The 17,670-nt window shown below is 42.8% G+C and overlaps 1 protein-coding gene across 1 annotated transcript in view; it reads left to right on the top strand.

Annotated features, from left to right (window-relative positions):
• TIMP2 (TIMP metallopeptidase inhibitor 2) overlaps nucleotides 1-17,261 on the top strand; it is a 34,452-nt gene extending 17,191 nt beyond the window's left edge. Inside the window, exons 2-5 of the mRNA XM_083148100.1 lie at nucleotides 1,511-1,611; nucleotides 5,013-5,121; nucleotides 8,319-8,443; nucleotides 15,190-17,261. Coding sequence (XP_083004226.1) covers nucleotides 1,511-1,611; nucleotides 5,013-5,121; nucleotides 8,319-8,443; nucleotides 15,190-15,387 — 533 coding nt within the window. The 3' untranslated portion in view covers nucleotides 15,388-17,261. The remainder of the gene's footprint in view (nucleotides 1-1,510; nucleotides 1,612-5,012; nucleotides 5,122-8,318; nucleotides 8,444-15,189) is intronic.
• Nucleotides 17,262-17,670: the final 409 nt, after the last annotated feature.

Raw genomic sequence — 17,670 nt, forward strand, 5'->3', positions numbered from 1 at the left:
TACTGAAAAGAAGCCATATATTTCAGGCATGAAAACCGTGAACGATGTCTACGAACTGCTAATGAGAACAATGCAGAAAATGGCAGCGGTGGCTCTGCACAATTTATGGCATTTATACAAAAATCCAGTTTTCCTGTCATCTGTTGTCTTCTCATCCACCATCATAGAATTTGATTTATCCCTTTCTATCCCCCCCCCTCTTTCTGATTCTCCTCTCTTCCATCACGCATTTTGCACTAGCTCTTGGCTCCGTTGCTTTGGTTTTGGCTTGGAAAGTGCAGACTAGCAATTCTCTCCACAAAGCTTCTCTGTTTCCAACAAATCCTCTCAGAATTTGGATGCATTTTTGTCTAATGATTCAGCAGCACATGAGAGGAAAAGAGCTGGATTTCGCAGCTACCCACAGCCATCATTGCACACCACCGCCCATTACTGTCCACAGATTACCACCCCGTACAGTTTACCATTCATCTCACAACTTTATTCTTTGTTCGTTTAAATGATTTGAATAACCGTATGTCGCTACTTTACATCTAGCATATATCAAATAAAAGTACTCTGAGATATTTGTGTGTAAATCTTAATTTAGTTGGCTAAAGCTTTTTTTTTTTGAGGTGTGTGTGTGTGTGTGTGTGATAGTACTTTGAATTAGTCATGTGACGTAGCTGGAATAGTCATATACGGCAAGTACAAAGGGCCTAATTGAGATGTGGTTGGAGTGCGTATTGCTGCTTTGATACGGTAATGCAGCAGGAAGCGCCTGGTATAAGGAGACGACTCCTGTTTGAATTTGCGATCCATTCTGCTTCCTATGTCGCATCATCATATCATCATATCATCTGCGACACCATTGACTGGCTATGTGACTCATGGGACCATTCAAGACTGCTGCTGCAGATCTGACCAAGTGGACAGGAAGTCTCTGTCCTTGGCACTAACCTAAAGCAAAGGCAACATGTCTCCATTTTGAGAAACAGAGACCATCTCAATACCCTCTCTGCACCCAGGTGGCTGCAGACGGTCATTGACTTGTCTGCAGCCACAGTGCATTCAACTTTGCAGGACATGTAGTGCACATGGGCAGTGTTGGTCCAGTGTATTCTGAATATCGGAGCTTTGTAACATGCTGCCCACTTGCGTTGGGATCTGAGTCAGGACCAAAGCTTCTACGCTGTGTTCTATAAGTGCTTAGGTGCTAGCTAACATGGTGTCTCATTGACTTTGGGATAGAGACTAGGATATTCAACTTAGGGGCTTAATTAATGAGTGATAAAACTGGGTGTGAATGGTAAATCTCACTGCAACCAATCAACTCCTAACTGTCATGTGATTGAATAATGGAGTTTGGAGCTGATTGCCTAAAGCATCATCTATCATACGAAACAAGTGTTATCATCCATAATGAGGTTTATCATATGTTTATAATTCCTGTTTAATACATTGCACATAAAGTTACGTATTCATTTGTATGTAAAGCTAATATTAAATATATTTCATTCTTTCAATGCAGTGATAAGGGCCAAGGCTATTGTGGTTAAAGAGGTGGACAGTGGAAATGATGTCTATGGGAATCCCATCAAAAGAATTCAATATGAAATCAAACAGATTAAGGTATGTAGACAAATGTAATCCTTGCATGGCAATACTCACTTTGGTGCTGAAGCAGTGTTTTTAGAAGTCAAAGGGCAGGATGTAATGGAGGCCCAGATTGGATGACATGCTGGATGCTGTCCAGTCTTGTCCACAGCTGGATTTGTGATAAAAGTTGTATTGAGATCATACCAATATTTGGGGGTATTTATAAGTGCCCATCTAAATACAACTTTTTTCACAAGTCCCTGAGTGCTGCTTCGGATTTATAGTAGCAAGTACCTATTTCAGTACAGAGGGCACGAATGCAGTAAACTACATTAGTGGTGTGCGGGATGCTCTCAAATTCTGGAAACCAGGCAAGTTGTTGCACTTCGTTTTGTCCATTTTCAGTAATTTGGGAATAATTGGTAACTTGTCATTTGCTTCCATCCATTAAAAAAAATGTTTGTTCCAACCCGGAAATTAAGTGTACGGCCAGCTTAAAGGCCCATACATACTGGGCGACTTTGAGCTGAAAGTCGCTCAAAAAAGAATGTTTGAGCGTCTTTCAGCTTAAAACAGCCCAGTGTGTACAGCCCGGCGATGAGCGCTGCCGCGTGCTCCTGCATCATCACCGGGAAAGCCGTTCATCTGCTGGTAATACCAGCAGATGTGTGACTTTGAGGACGGCTTTGCATAGCTCTGCATTCTGCAAAGCCATCCTCTCACTGCTGACGGTGCCGGGCAGGGGGAAAGACACTCGGGGTGTATGCACTAAGTGGCTTTCCCCCCAGCGATGATAGCGATCGTCGCTGGGCATAGTCACCCAGTTTGTATGGACCTTAAGTGTTGCTTGATGTTCATACATAGGATGATATGCAAATGCTTCTACAACCCTCCCCCCCTTAGCATGTGCAAAGGCTGGGACTCCTACTTTGATCATCTTTAGAAGCTCAAAAATCATTTAGTGCATCTTTTAGAAGCAACCATCAGTCAACATGGTAACTTGCACCATGTTAAGTGCAGACTCATCTCTCTTGCCTCCAATGTAAACCATTATGTGCATGAGACCACTTTAGCGGCTAGCCCGCTACATTCCCATAACATGCCTATAAGACAAACCGGTACTTGTATACTAGCACGGCGCCCCGATTATTAGTCGCCTGATTTTTTTAATCGAATCGCATGCCATACACCCGATGGCATGCGATGCAACGTGATTTTAACTCCTATTTGATATTAAATTGTATAAGCACCCTAATGGGTGCTTACAATGGTTAAATGCACCTCCACGCCAACCCCCCCAAGTATAAACGTGATCCCGAAGCGTGGCGAGCCCGCGAGGGGCGGCGGTACGCGTCCTAAGACCTTTTCATACCCCCACTATCCACGTTGGCATGGAGTTGAGAATAGAAAGTGTGGCGAGCCACCGAGCCCGAAGCGTGGCGATCAGACGCAGATGCCTGTGAAGCCCGCGAGGGGACGCAAATAGCTGTGAAGGTATCCGCGCTCGCCACGCTTCGGGCTCGCTGTGCTCGCCACACTTTCTATTCTCAACTCCTTGCCGACGTGGATAGTGGGGGTATGAAAAGGACGCGTACCGCTGCGCTCGCCATGCTTCGGGTTCACGTTTATACTTTGGGGGTGCATTTAACCATTGTAAGCACCCATTAGGGTGCTTATACAATTTATAATCGCATCGCATTGTATGCCTTATACAATGGCATACAATTTTAAAATTGTATGCCATTGTACAACATCGGCCGATATCGCGTCGCATCGCATGCCTTATGGTCTGCGATGCGATGGGCGCCGTGTTAGTACACAAGTACCGACAAACCATTCTTGTGCATCTGAATTGCCATCTCCAAGTAACCACACAAGAAAACCAAGCACATTTCTGATACAGTGCATGTAATTCACACATGCACCTCTGTGTTTAAGCTGTACCACTTTTTAGCAACTTAGGCACATGCATGGTAGTAAAGAAACCCCTCGTCTGTGGACATCAATATAACATGCCACTCAGAATATCAGAATCAATGCATACTTATGGGGTGGCAAATTACAGATCGTGAAATTTCCCATGGACATAAAATATAGTTTAGGAAGATGCTACAGAGCATTTACAGTAAACCACCCTTCCTATGGCTACTTACTGTATTAGATTTTCAGAATAAAGTTTTTGGTTGCTTGTAGATTGGTCAGCAGAGCAATAACAGCAGCATAACAAGTGTGGATTACATTCCAGGTTTTCTTATTTTTTTACCCAAATTACTCATCAGGATTGTTGAGCACTGTAGTAAGAGGTCACGCTCTGAGAGACATCTGGTTTTTATACTTTGGCAAACACTTTCAATGCATTATATACTATTAGTTACCAGCCTTGCAACATAATAACGGAACATAGCAGCAATGTCTGCGCTGGTGGTTGCGTGCATAAACCACTTGAATTCGCCCCATGGAGGTAAGGAGCAGGGTTTGCCTTTATTATATAGGATTTAAGGCAACATAAATACATACTAAAGTGTAAAGAATGTAAATCCTAGTATAAACCTGCAGAGCTAAGCTTAGCGCTCTTGGCAGTGATGAAGTCTTGGCCTCCCTGAAAGGGGACCAAATATACTGCAGGAATTACACTTTGTTTTTCTGTACTAATATTCAGGTTATTAGAATGGCATGATTTCAAAGCGCTGTGCAATCTGAATCAGAATCCGCTTTATTGGCCAGGTATACTTGCGTTCACTAGGATTTAGATTTGGATTGCTGTGCAACAGCCAGGGTAGGGACAAGTAAACCATACCTCCCAACTTCTGTGCTTCAGAAATAGGGACACTCGCGCGGCCGAAAAGGGGACGGGGCATATGCAAATGAGGCCGCGGCTTATGCTAATTAGCCGCGACCTCATTTTCATACGAGAATAGACGCTGTGCGCATGCGCACAGCGTCTATTCTATTAGATTGGGGGGTCTCCCAAATTCCACCCCCCGCAGCGGGACAATGCCTGCTGCGGGTGGGACAGGACCCGAAAATCGGGACTGTCCCGCTGTAATCGTGACAGTTGGGAGGTATGAGTAAACCGTGACAGTACAGATGTATAGAACACGTACAGATATGCACTAGACATGTCCTGATGACACTGACATAGGGAACATATTGTTACTGAACTGTACAGCACCCAGGCAGCCACTTGGTGATTGCAGATAGGTAGACAAGTACAAACAGTACAGATATAGGACATGTACAGAAATGCACTTATTACATTCTTATGTAATCATTGACAGATGCACTTATCAAAGTTAGTTCAGAATTCCATTAACCACAATATCAGAAATAGCCCAATAAATATGCTACTGGTTTGAATGGTGACATTTTTACTCCGTTTATAAAAAAAATATTTCCAACCACTAATAATGTCTTTTTTTCCCCTTCCTGTGTAGATGTTCAAGGGACCTGCTGAGGATATACAGTACATCTTCACAGCTCAGTCATCTGCAGTGTGTGGGGTGACACTGGAGACATCTGGCAAGAAAGAGTACCTGATTGCAGGTTTGTTTTTATCCCTGTACTAACTATCCTAAAATCTGACAAACATCGTGTTACTATCACTTTCTGATAGTACATTGATAACAGTCCCAGGCAAAACCTTCTAAGAAACAGCAGTAATTATCAGTGTACCTGCAAGCTATAGACATCAGATTAGCCCATCTACAGTTTGGGGCTTAGGGCCCCCATACACGGCGGCAACTTTTCCCCTTGGAGAAGCTGCATGCTCTCCTCACAGGACTCTCTGAGTTCCCACGATGTGCCACTGATGGCTGCAAATAAGATTTATCTTATGTGCAGTATGTATGATCTCCAGCTCTGATCCAATGCACACAGGACTGCTTTCCAATTCCCCCCCCCCCCCCCCCCACCACCACCCCACCTGCGTTCTCTTACTTACACAAAAGAGACTGTTGCATCCATGTGTAGTTGCATCCATGTGTAGTTGCAACATATATCTACAGATGTGTCCTCATCTAGCTTAAATACGTCATGCAGGCCGGGGTGCCTGGCATGAGTGAGCTGCAAGGAGCCATGCAACTCTGCTAAATCTGGTGTCTTTTTTTTTTTCTTTAGTCACAGCATAATGCGACTAGGTCGCACAAGGAGACTGTGTTGATTGATTGGCTACGACACTTGTATATTTTATGTGACAGAGTGTGAATAAGGAGCAGAACAGATGTACAAGTGTTGTACTGTTTTTTTTTATTTTTTATTTATCAGCACAGTCTCCTCGTGCGCTCACCAGGGCTTGTTAAATATGCAGGTAAAAGAAGAGGTTCACTTTAACCCCACATTTTTGATAATGCATAGAGGCTTGGTCAATGTTTCGGCCACATAAGGTTGACCTTCATCAAGACTTCACCACCTCAGCAACAATCAGGTCTGAATAACCCCCATGATCATGTCTATTTTATCTTATACTTTTAATAAAGCACATAGGGGTTTATTTACTAAAATGGTTCTATTGAATATGGGATGTGGCCCATAGCAACCAATCGGAATCTACTTATTTATTTAGCACCTTCTAGAAGATTATAGATATAATCTGATTGGCAGCTCATAGCAACAGTCCATCTTCAATAGAACTCCCATCTTATAAAATAAACCCCATAGAGATTATACAACTAAAACAATGACCTTGTGACATAACCTTAACCAGAGGGGTTTATTTACTAAAATGGTTCTATTGAATATGGGATGTGGCCCATAGCAACCAATCGGAATCTACTTATTTATTTAGCACCTTCTAGAAGATTATAGATATAATCTGATTGGCAGCTCATAGCAACAGTCCATCTTCAATAGAACTCCCATCTTATAAAATAAACCCCATAGAGATTATACAACTAAAACAATGACCTTGTGACATAACCTTAACAAGTAATGAAGTAAGAACACAATCCTAATGGTTATGAATATTACTGAGGAACTACCAGTTATGGCTCAATATCTGTCTCAATTACCTTAGAAAATGAGGAAACATGCCTATATATGTTAACAGCAAAAATAAGCAGAAGTTACAGTACAAATATTTAGATGTGTGTGTGTGTGTGTTACTTCTGCTATATATAGGTTTACCATACTATCTCTTTAACCCGTAACACTAATGAATTACACAGGTTCCTTAGCTGGTTAAAACCAGCTGAAATGCAGATATGAAGTCAGTCAGCTAACCAAAGAACCGGCGTAATTCATGAGTGTTCTGTTTTAAAAGGATAGTGTTGTGTCTGTAATGATAATGCAGAATGTGCTTTAATCATTGTCCAGTCCCAAAATATTTTTGTTGTTTTAACATTTACTTATATATCTTAAGCATATCTTAAGTAATACAATAAGACTGGGTAATGTCAGCCAGAGGTAAGAGGGGCACAATCTTGCAACCTAAGGAGCGATAGGCATTTTATACACAAGGATAAATGCTACTTATTGCATAATTGTCTAGTCAGATTGCAGATGTTTTGGGGGGGGCTACATGTTCCATCACACAGTGTTGGCCCGGGGTCAGAGGGTTGTGTGATTATAGAAAAACAAAATATTTAAAGTTAGGTGTGGTCTGTGTAGACAGGAGGTAATTGGGACCCCTGGTGTCACAATCATGCAGCAGAGCAGGGGTAGGAGCAAGGTCTGAACATTGGAGTCCAAACAGACCCCCGCCAGCTTGCTTTGCTCACCATATTTGGGCATGATGGCTCAATTCACTAGCCACCTGGTTACTAAAGGCAATATATGGTGTTGTGGATAGTGACAGTGAGAGACCACTGGCCTTGCTCCTTCCCTGCCATCGCGTATCACGTGGTTGGGTGTGAAAGGTGCTTTCTCCCACTTGGATCTATCAACTACCGATATGTTATGGGTTATATCTGGGTGGTTCTGGAATTTTATAAGTTTCCCTGAAGAGGTGAGGTTTCAGGGAATGCTTAAAGATTTGGAGAATAGAATAAAACATGTGTGCATGCCGCTCTGGGACTTCTGCTCTTTTTTGGGTCACCCCCTCCACTCCTTGCTCTTAGAAAAAGACTGCTCACCTGGGCCAGTCTGTGTGTTGCATGATTAGGATACAGAATGAATGTGGGGAGCAAAGGACAGTTCAGAGCAGGGGTTAAAGTGTGTGAGATCCACCACCTGTAATGGTAGGGGGAACTATTTCCACTGCAAGCTCTCTCCTGGCACCTTTTTATTATGATACCTTTCTGTGCTTTTGCATTTTAAGAGGGTTCTCAATCCGCGTCAAATTTTCCAGCAGGTGAAAAACTGCAGTTTTCACCCACTTTTAGGGTGAACTAGAATTGCCCTATTCAATCACTGTGCCTGTGTGAGAAATCTGGTACGGGTGAAAACCACGTGGATCGCTGAATTTGCAGCTGATCCGCAGGTTTTGACGAATTTCCCCAATTTTGGGAACATTTTCACAAATGTAGAAAAAAAAAAAATATATATATATATATATATATATATGAAATGGTAGGGGTGAAAATGTACTTAAACACAGGTGAAAAACACCTGTGACTGAAAACAGATTGGCAAAATATTGCCATTTTCTTAGCATGGGCAAAAAAATTAAATGATTACATGATTGAATACCCCCTAAAATGTGATATAATTTTGTGATGTCATTTTTGTTCCAACAAATTCATAAATTTTACATTACACTAAACCATCACAATTTCTGACCATTTTGAAACGTTCATATTCTTCAGGCAAAACGGAGGGTGATGGAAAAATGCACATCACGCTGTGTGACTTCATTATACCGTGGGACTCTCTCACCCAGACCCAGAAGAAAAGTCTTAATCAGAGATATGAGATGGGCTGTGAGTGCAAGGTAAGAGATGACCTAAGGGGATGGGTCTGTGTCTTAATTTAGTGTGGTGAATTCAATGGCCAGTATTCAATGAGGCCAATTTGCCATGTTTCACGGCAAATTTGTGCTATTTTCACGTTGGAAGGTGATTTTTTTTTTTTTTTTTGTGTCAGAAAGTGAATCACTTTATTCAACCTGCACTTTTCGCTGTCTGCGAACAGTGAATGACGGACAATTCGCCGTCTGATACACAATTCGCTGTGGTTTTTCAATGTGATGAGAAGATGGCGAATTGCTTTCTAAGTGATTTTCGCCGTGTGTCACCGTGTAGCAATCGCCATCTTTTCATGGTGAACTGGAATGTGAACTTTTAAAATAAAGGTTTTATTTTTTATTTGGTATCAAAAAATCAGGAATTTTATTATGTGAAGAGGCATGCTATTTTTATTTATGTGCTTACAGCACATGAATATATATATATTTATAGAGAACAGACTCCTGTTATATATATTTATATTTGACACATAACAGCCAGCAGGGGGCCGGGTAATTTATATTAGATATTCATATATTCACTGCTCCTGATCATTACATATGCACGATTGGGAGCAGTGCTAGCGGCTCCTACCCGGTCCCCTGCTAGCTCTCCTTGGGGGCAGCTTGTGCTGCCTGGGTCCCGGGGAGCCCTCCCCCCCCCCCCCCCCCCCCACATACATTCTGCGACTTCCATCTCACTGCCTGCCGCCGTCCCCTGGCTCCCTGTGGCATGCGCCTCAGGGGTTAAGATGTTCCATCAGAGGCAGCGAGCCCCTGCGGCATTGAATATGGGGACAGGGCGGGTTGGCAGCGAAGGCTCCAGCCCTCCGGAACACTGCGACAGTGCAGTGAATCCTAAACAGGATTCGCTGCACAAGCCGATAAATGCCATTGAATACTGCCCAATATCTCCTTAATCTTTCACTGCATCTCCTGTTCCGATTTTCCTGATTTTTTTTTTTATTAGGCTATCCAATTAGGGTCACCCGATTTAAAAAGCACAAGATCTCCCGATAACGCACAGGTTCCATGAAACCTTTTTTTTTTTTTTTTTTTTTTTTAACCCCCAGCCCCGTTTTCACTGGAAAACAGGGCAGCTTTAGTGGATTTTACTTTGCCTGCCTGATGCAGGTAAAACAATATCCTTGATAAGGTGTGACATTCACCAGATTATTGTGGCAGGACTATTACCCACAATCAGCGATCGCAGGTAATACAATACAACCCAAAGTATAGAGTATAGGATGTCCATGAGTCATCCGTATACATCCGAATAGATGTCATATAATGCAACATGGTAATAGGAAGCCATTACTGGTGAAAAATAAGTTTTTAAATAACACACAGTTTGCAACAATCCGTTTATCTGATATTCTAAGCATTGACAAAAGGATTAGTGGTCAGGCAAAATAACAGTGGAACATTTTGTTCTAAATGCAAAGTGCTACATCTGGAAAATCCACCAAAATAACATTCTTCATTCACTTCATTACAAAATGCTTAACACTGTGACAAAACATTACATTTCAGAAATTCTACCCAGTGTATGCATTGTGGGCATACATAGGGTGAAATTTACTAAGATGGGATGTTGCTATGGGCAACCAATCAGAATCTTCTTATTTATTTTGCACCTTCTAGAACAGGGGTAGCCAACTCCAGTCCTTGAGAGCTACCAACAGTTCACGTTTTCCAGCTTACCTGGCAGGAACACAGGTGGGAAAATCGCATTGCATGGGCCATTATAGCGGCATGCTGTGCGATTTTTTTTTTTTTTTTTTTTTTTCTCTCATGTATTTTTTTTTCTTATTTTACACCACTATATCGCATCGCATGTCCCACAAAATCGCATGCGATTTTGAAGTGTGTGCAATGCCATGACATTAGGTATACAATAATATGATTGTACGTCCCAAAAATAGACACCTCGAAGCGTGGCAAGCGGCAGCGGAATGTGTCCTCCGACTTTTTCATTACCCCACTATCCACGTTGGCGTGGAGTTGATGCTATATAGTGTGGCGAGCCCGAAGCGTGGTGAGCGGACGCGGATTACTTCACATGTATTCCGTGTCCCCTCGCGGGGCTTGCTGCGCTCGCCATGCTTCGGGCTCGGTGACTCGCTACGCTCGCCACACTATATAAAATCAACTCCACGCCAATGTGGATAGTGGGGTAATGAAAAAGTCGGAGGGCGCGTTCCATCGCGGAGCTCGCTGCACTCGCCACGCTTCGGGGTGGCGTGGATAGTGGGGGAGTGCGTTAAACCTATTTTTGGGACATCACACACCCTCAAAAATCACATGCGATTAAAATCGCACGCGATTTTACAGCAGATGCGATGGCCCGGGGCAGAGAGAGCAGTGAATAAATTACATAGGAAAATCGCATCGCACATTTCATGGCCCATGTGAGGCGATGCGATTTCACTATGCAGAATAGCCCACTAAGCAAATAGCTTAGTGGGTGCCGTGCTAGGAAACAAATACCCACAGGTGCACTCATTACTGACACATTTTCAAAGATCCACAGCTGGAGCTAATTACTTCACTTGTCATTCTGTGAGGAGACATGGTAAACGTTAACTGTTGGTAGCTCTTGAGGACTGGAGTTGGCTACTCTTCATCTAGATTCTAGAAGATAATAGATAGTATCTGACTGGTTGCCCATAGGAACATCCCATGTGAAATAGAACTCCCATATTTGTAATTTCCCCCCATAGTGTCTATGCCACATCCACTTGATCAATTTTGTTTTTCTACTGCATGTGGATCTGAGTCTAGGTACCTAGAATTGCATTGAGTCTTGACAAATGCAGATGCATATTCAAAGATACGGAACGTCATAAAAATGTAACGGGTGTTAGTGGGCAGTGACTGATGGTGACAGGGAGGTCGCCATGAGGTTGCACGGAAATGGTCTGTCTGTTATATGAGTGGCGCAAGTGTATCACTGATGTGGTTGAAAACTCTGATGCTTAATTTTACATATTGGGGTCATACTGCACCTACAGTAACGGGAGGCTGGTGCACGACTGGTGGTTTCATCTAAAGACACACCAATTAGCATTGGAGGGTCTAAAGATTCTCAAAGTATAAGTCTCAGTCCTTGCATATTCAGGGTATACACATGGAAGTAATATATACATAAAATTGAAGCCGTAATACTGGCAAGACACACATGGTTGATGTACCGTCCAACTTAAAATGAAGCCCTGTTTGTTGTAGGTTATGTGATGGGAAAAGTCCCTGTTGAATGTTTGATACTTGATTAGCCTTAAGGCCCCCATACCCTATGTGATTTTGGCACGATTTCACCCGATTCTGATAATTCTGGCCGTGAAATCGGCCCAAAACGCACAGGTAGACATCCCGCCTGATCTGATTTGCAATCCCATACGCATCAGATCGGAGTCGTGAGGTCAGACGGCCTGCACATAAGATTTGCAGGGAGCCGGGCAGTAGAAGACGCTGCCGTGCAGCGGCGGGAGCAAAACACTTAAAAGAAAAAAGAAAGCGTCTTCTACTGTCGGCTCCCTGCGCCGCCCCCCTGCACCCGCTGAGGGCTGCTGTCCCCCGCAAGGCTTCATCCCCTACCCGGTTCCCTGCAAGGCCCCCCCGCGCTAGTCTTACGGCTCCCTCCTGCAGCGGTTGGGCGGCAGCGGCTTTGAAATGAGTGCCCGGCGGGTGCCGATGATCAGAACAGTGGGGCGGGCCGCAGTGATCATCAGTGTGCACTGCAGTGCCGCAGCGGGGGCTATTACAACTTTAAACTAATATGTCAAATGACTGTCCGGCTTCTGATTGGCTGAGAGAGCGCACTCAGCGGCTGCTGGGAAGGAGGCCGCTGATTACCTGAGAGTGCTCTATCTTTTTAAAGTTGTAATAGCCCCCGCTGCCCGCCCGCCCACTGCAGTGCACACTGATGATCACCGCCGCCCGCCCCACTACTCTGATCACCAACACCCGCCGGGCACTCATTTGAGAGCCGCTGCCCCCGTCTGCTCCTCACCGACATCGCCGCTGCCCATCCCGCAATACCGGCACTTTGTCCCTCTATGGGTGTCAGCAACACCCAGAGGGAGAATAAAATAGTGTGCCGAGCCCTCAAGGGGGGGGGGGGGGGGGGGGGGATCCACGCCCCCTCCCCTTGTCGGTATTGTGGCGGTCAGTATTTCGACCGCTGGGATTTCATACTGATCCCATTAGTTTGGCTCCCTTGACCATATCTGCACCATCAGCAAAATGTGGTTTTCTATTGAATACGGTGAAATACATGCAACCAATGGAGGGCCTGGCAGAGCGAATCAGCAAAAGATGCATGTCTTGCTAGGAAGATCATCCAGTAAGGACTCTCTTGCAATAATCAATGTGGGATATAATAAATGCATGGATTAGAGATTTAGCGGTGTCTTGTGTAAGGTAGGGTCATGTAATATAATGGGTGGGTGTACAGCGCTAGGTTTGTCTGAAAAGAATATACACTACCACATGTGTGTATATATATATAAGTATGACATTTATTAATATACAAAATAATTGTAAATGAGAGCTCTCATAAAAATATACAGAAATAAAAAAGTTTAAAAACAATTTGATGAACAGAGGCTCTCTGATGTATAAGAAGCTCCACAGTATATAGCATTTAGCACATAATATTTACCAAGAGGAGACTGGAAGATGTGCAGATTCTCCTTAAAGATACAGCTGTATGTAAATATGTCCTTGTCCGGATAAGTACCCAGTAGGTCCAGGGGTAATATAGGCAGTCCTTTAAGGTATATGTATACCTGGCATGTAATTGCTGATGGCTGCTGGAATGGTGATCGTCCTGGAAGCAGAAGTAAACTGGTCCGGAGATAAAGTGCAAGGTGCTGTGCGATCTTGGTATAGTGCAAATATGCAATAAAGTGCAGTGGTGGGGTGCTGAAAAGCTGCTCAATGCGTTTCGACGCTAGCCTGCGTCTTTATCAGGAGCTTGGGTATATCGGGTCATGTAATATGCGTGTTTTTTAGATGCATATAACATGATTTAGAGAAAGATTGAATGTGGGAACAAAGGACAGTTCAGAGTCAAGGATGACCCCTAGGTAGCGAGCTTGTGATGTAAGGGAGTTAATAGATGTCATGAAATTGAATGTGATCATAAATTAATACTTCCTATTAATACCAAAAAATACTTGAAATTGTTCTACCTTTTTGTTTAAGAAATTCACACGATTATTCATTACTATTATTTCAACTTTTTAGACACATCTAAAAATTCAGTTCTGTGCATTGAGATTACATTCTAGCAGTTTGGAATATTTCCTATTCCTGACCCATGTAACTTCATTATTCTGGGTACACACTGGCATATATACCAGCCATATATCGATGGAACATCAGTCAGTGTGTACCAGTGGTATGTCTGTAAACCGAGTCATTCAGACCCATCGCATCGGCTGTGCAACATAGCTGATACCTGATGTATCTAACGATATATCGGCGCATCGTGCTCAATTGATCTGCCAGTGTGTGCCCAGCTTTACTTCTGCAGAAGCATTTTATGTATCCTGTATCATTTAAGCCCTATGCTTCCCGGTTCTATATTGTAAATAGTCTTAGTCTTGTTTCCTAGCACGGCGCCTGTCGGGTCCCATCGCATACCTTAACTTAAGGTATGCGATGGGACCTGACCAACCCGATTTTCGGGCTTTAAATACGTTTTTAGCGCACTTTGAAAATCGGTCGCATCACATGCCATTATAATCGCAACGCAACGGACCCGATTTTTACATTGGACCCAATGTAAAAAGGGTCCCTGAGACCCGATTTTTTATTGTAAACCCACCCTGATGGTTAATTATGTCAAATGCCTCCCCATTGTTAACGCAACGCCACGATCAACGTCAACCCGAAGCGTGGTGAGCGCAGCGGTACGCGTCCTCCGACCTTTTCATACCCCCACTATCCACGTCGGCGTTGAGCGGACGCGTAATACGTCTGAAGTAATGCGCGTCTCCGCGCTGTGCTCGCCACACTATATAAAATCAACTCCACGCCGACGTGGATAGTGGGGTTATGAAAAGGTCGGAGGACGCGTACCGCCGCCCCGCTCGCCACGCTTCGGGTTGACGTTGATTGTGGCATGGCGTTAACAATGGGGGGGCATACAATGAAAAATGGGGTCTGGGGGGCATTTAACATTGGGGCCAATGTAAAATTGGGTCTCAGGGACCATTTAACATTGGTTCCAATGTAAATATCGGGTCGGTCGAGTCGCATGCGATGCGATCGACCCGATTTCATACAATTAAAATCGGTGGCGCCCTGCTAGGAAACAAGTATCGACTATAGTTATGTAAAACATCTACTGTAATTAACAGAAGAAGAAAAATATCAACACCCATGTTGCATCTTCTGAGACCACTACAGGATAAATGTCCTGTATCAGTGATTCGCTCTCATTTATCAGATAGAGCAGACAAAGGAATGCTTGACACAGAAAACATTATGGACCTTAAAATAGCATATGTTTCAGGGTCTTCATATCCATGTACATTTAACTATGGGGTTTTACCAGTAAGTTTCTCATCTATTCTCACATTTGGAATGGTAAATTGGCCCTGTTCAGTGACATGTTTGTGACAGTTATTTTCTATAAATCTCAAGCAGCAATTTTATTTTCTGAAATAATTCTGCATGTAGAAAAATATTTAGGTATATGATTGTACTCTGTTCTGTTCCTCCAGATCTCACGCTGTCCTTCCGCCCCCTGCTACGTCTCTTCTCAAGATGAGTGCCTCTGGACAGACTGGATGACAGAGAAGAGCATAAACGGACGGCAGGCAAAACATTATGCCTGCATCAAGCGCAGCGATGGATCCTGCTCCTGGTATCGGGGGACTGCTCCCCCAAAGCAGGAGTTCCTCGATATAGAGGATCCATAAAGCCAGTCTCTACCAAGTCCCAGTCACCAGTTCTGAGAACCCAGCCAAGGAGGAGGGGAGGCAGGCAACCCTTTTATTTGTCACAGGTTAACATCCGTTCCTGCAAGTCACATGGCTGAACAGAAGAAACTGGACTGCAAGCTGTAATGGGGCAGGGGCTTAACCCCTTCATTGCTGAAAAGATTGCAGCACTGAAAGGATTAAATGGATACAAGATGATGGACACTGCTTCCACCCTAGTTGTTACACTTCATTTTACCACATTCCCTATCACGCAGTCTGTTGGAGCACACAAAGCCACATATAAAATCCCTTTATTCTGTGTAGCTGGTCTACAGCCCTTTTCCTAATTTACCCCATGAGCCCTAATCTCATTACATTAAAGATAATCTGCGAAGCGAGGTCCAAACTCTGAGTGCAGGGAGAATAGTGAGTACTCCCTCACACGCAACACTCTCACCTATATGACGCTGAGGAAGCTTTCATTTTACAGTGTATGTATACATTTCTCTTCATAACCTGGTGTTTTATCTTTGGGATCTGTCTGGGAGTGGTCTTAAAGGAATACTAATGTTATAATAACTATAACTCTCATTAGAAAAAGCATATCGTACTAAACACAATACAAGTAAAGGTTCTCATAGAGGTCTTCTATAGCACTTGAATTTTACGTTTTAGGGTAAGCACTTTTTGGATAAGAGCTAAGGGCTTCATATAAACATTGAGAGCTCTAATAAGAAATAAATCGTATTCTGTTCCACAAAGGTAGCTAGATACGACTGAATCTCTATCACATGTTTTATTTAACTGAGGTTGGCTTGTCAGCAGACTGATATTCTTTGGGGGTTTCTGTCCGTGAATTGGGAAAGCAGTCTGAGACAGTCAAGTGTGTCATGGCTATACTAAAAATCAACAAATGTCTGTAACAAATAACGAAAATAGAAAATCACACGCTGAAAAAACAGCCTGATTCTTTTCCTTATAAAATGGTGACTGCTACAGCATGCTCTATGTTCACTGCGCAATGTGAATATTTTGCATTAGTTTTCTGTTAAGGTGTGCAGTATAAATATGCAGTGTTTTCACTGCAGTAACATAAGACAGTGAACACTTTTTGCAATAATATAGGACTAGATTGTGCAAGTCAAGTGTACTCAATAGAACTTTTTTGACAGCATAAAACCAGCTCACCGTAAAATCATTCTGCCACACTGAAGATCTTGGAGTGGACTTTTTTTTTTTAACACTGCACCTTGTTTTTAAGTCATAGATGACACTCGATCACCTTGGACCTATGTGTACAGGATAAAGCAATAGCAAACCATCATTTACTTCCAACTGAGCAGATTGTGTGCACGCGGTTCCCAGCACCAGACGCATAAACAGATCTTTACATCAGGGTGCACAGGACAGAATGTTACATGTGGCTGATGTATTGCATAACTTTTGGGTGTATTTAAGCCCTCCCAGTGCTAGAAAAATGTTTATCCTATTTATATCATATTATTTTGTATTTCCCTGTTTATTCCTAATGTGGCTTCTTGGTCATTGTGTCAAGCCAACTCCCTTTGTACAAACAAGTATACTGTAATTCACAGTAATGCTACTTGTAGAGTTTTTGCTTGGTAAGTATAAAACAAAATGTGTATTTTTTTTCTGCTGCCAGTATTAATTTAAAGCTTTTGTTATCTTTTGTGGGTTTTTTGTTTTTTATATTGTTTTTTTTTTGTTTTTTGCCGAAAATAAGTCTGAGACTTGTGGAGAGAGAAGGGGAAAGTTGCATGTTCTGTGCTTTGCACTCATTCCAATGCTCGGTGACAAATTCTGTATGTGAATGTTTCATCGGTGCCATTAAACAGTATTATCTGCCAACAGGAGATGCCTTTGCTCTGTTATTGTGTGTGACCTTGCTAGACCATACTATTTTTTAAAGGCAATGACATTTTAATACTAATGTTAAAGGTGTTGTTTTTTTTTTTATTTTATTTTTTTTATTATTATTTAACCCTTTGAGTGCCAACATCTCTGTAAGAGATGTGCAAAATATCCGCAAACAATTTCAGCATCGCTCGCATTTGGTATATAAATTCAAATAACAAATGTGAAAATTATTATTTATGATTACATTTCCTATGTAAGGTAAATATTACAGGTCATTATGATGAATAAAAATGTTTGCTTGGCAATTTTTACACCTATTTTTACAAATTCACTTGGCACTCAAAGGATTAAACAGTGAAACGTACACCAGTTCATGAGTGCATGTGGAATTTTAGGGCTAAA

Source organism: Crinia signifera, chromosome 6 (assembly GCF_055691185.1).
Source record: "Crinia signifera chromosome 6, ASM5569118v1, whole genome shotgun sequence".
Classification (NCBI taxonomy): domain Eukaryota; kingdom Metazoa; phylum Chordata; class Amphibia; order Anura; family Myobatrachidae; genus Crinia; species Crinia signifera.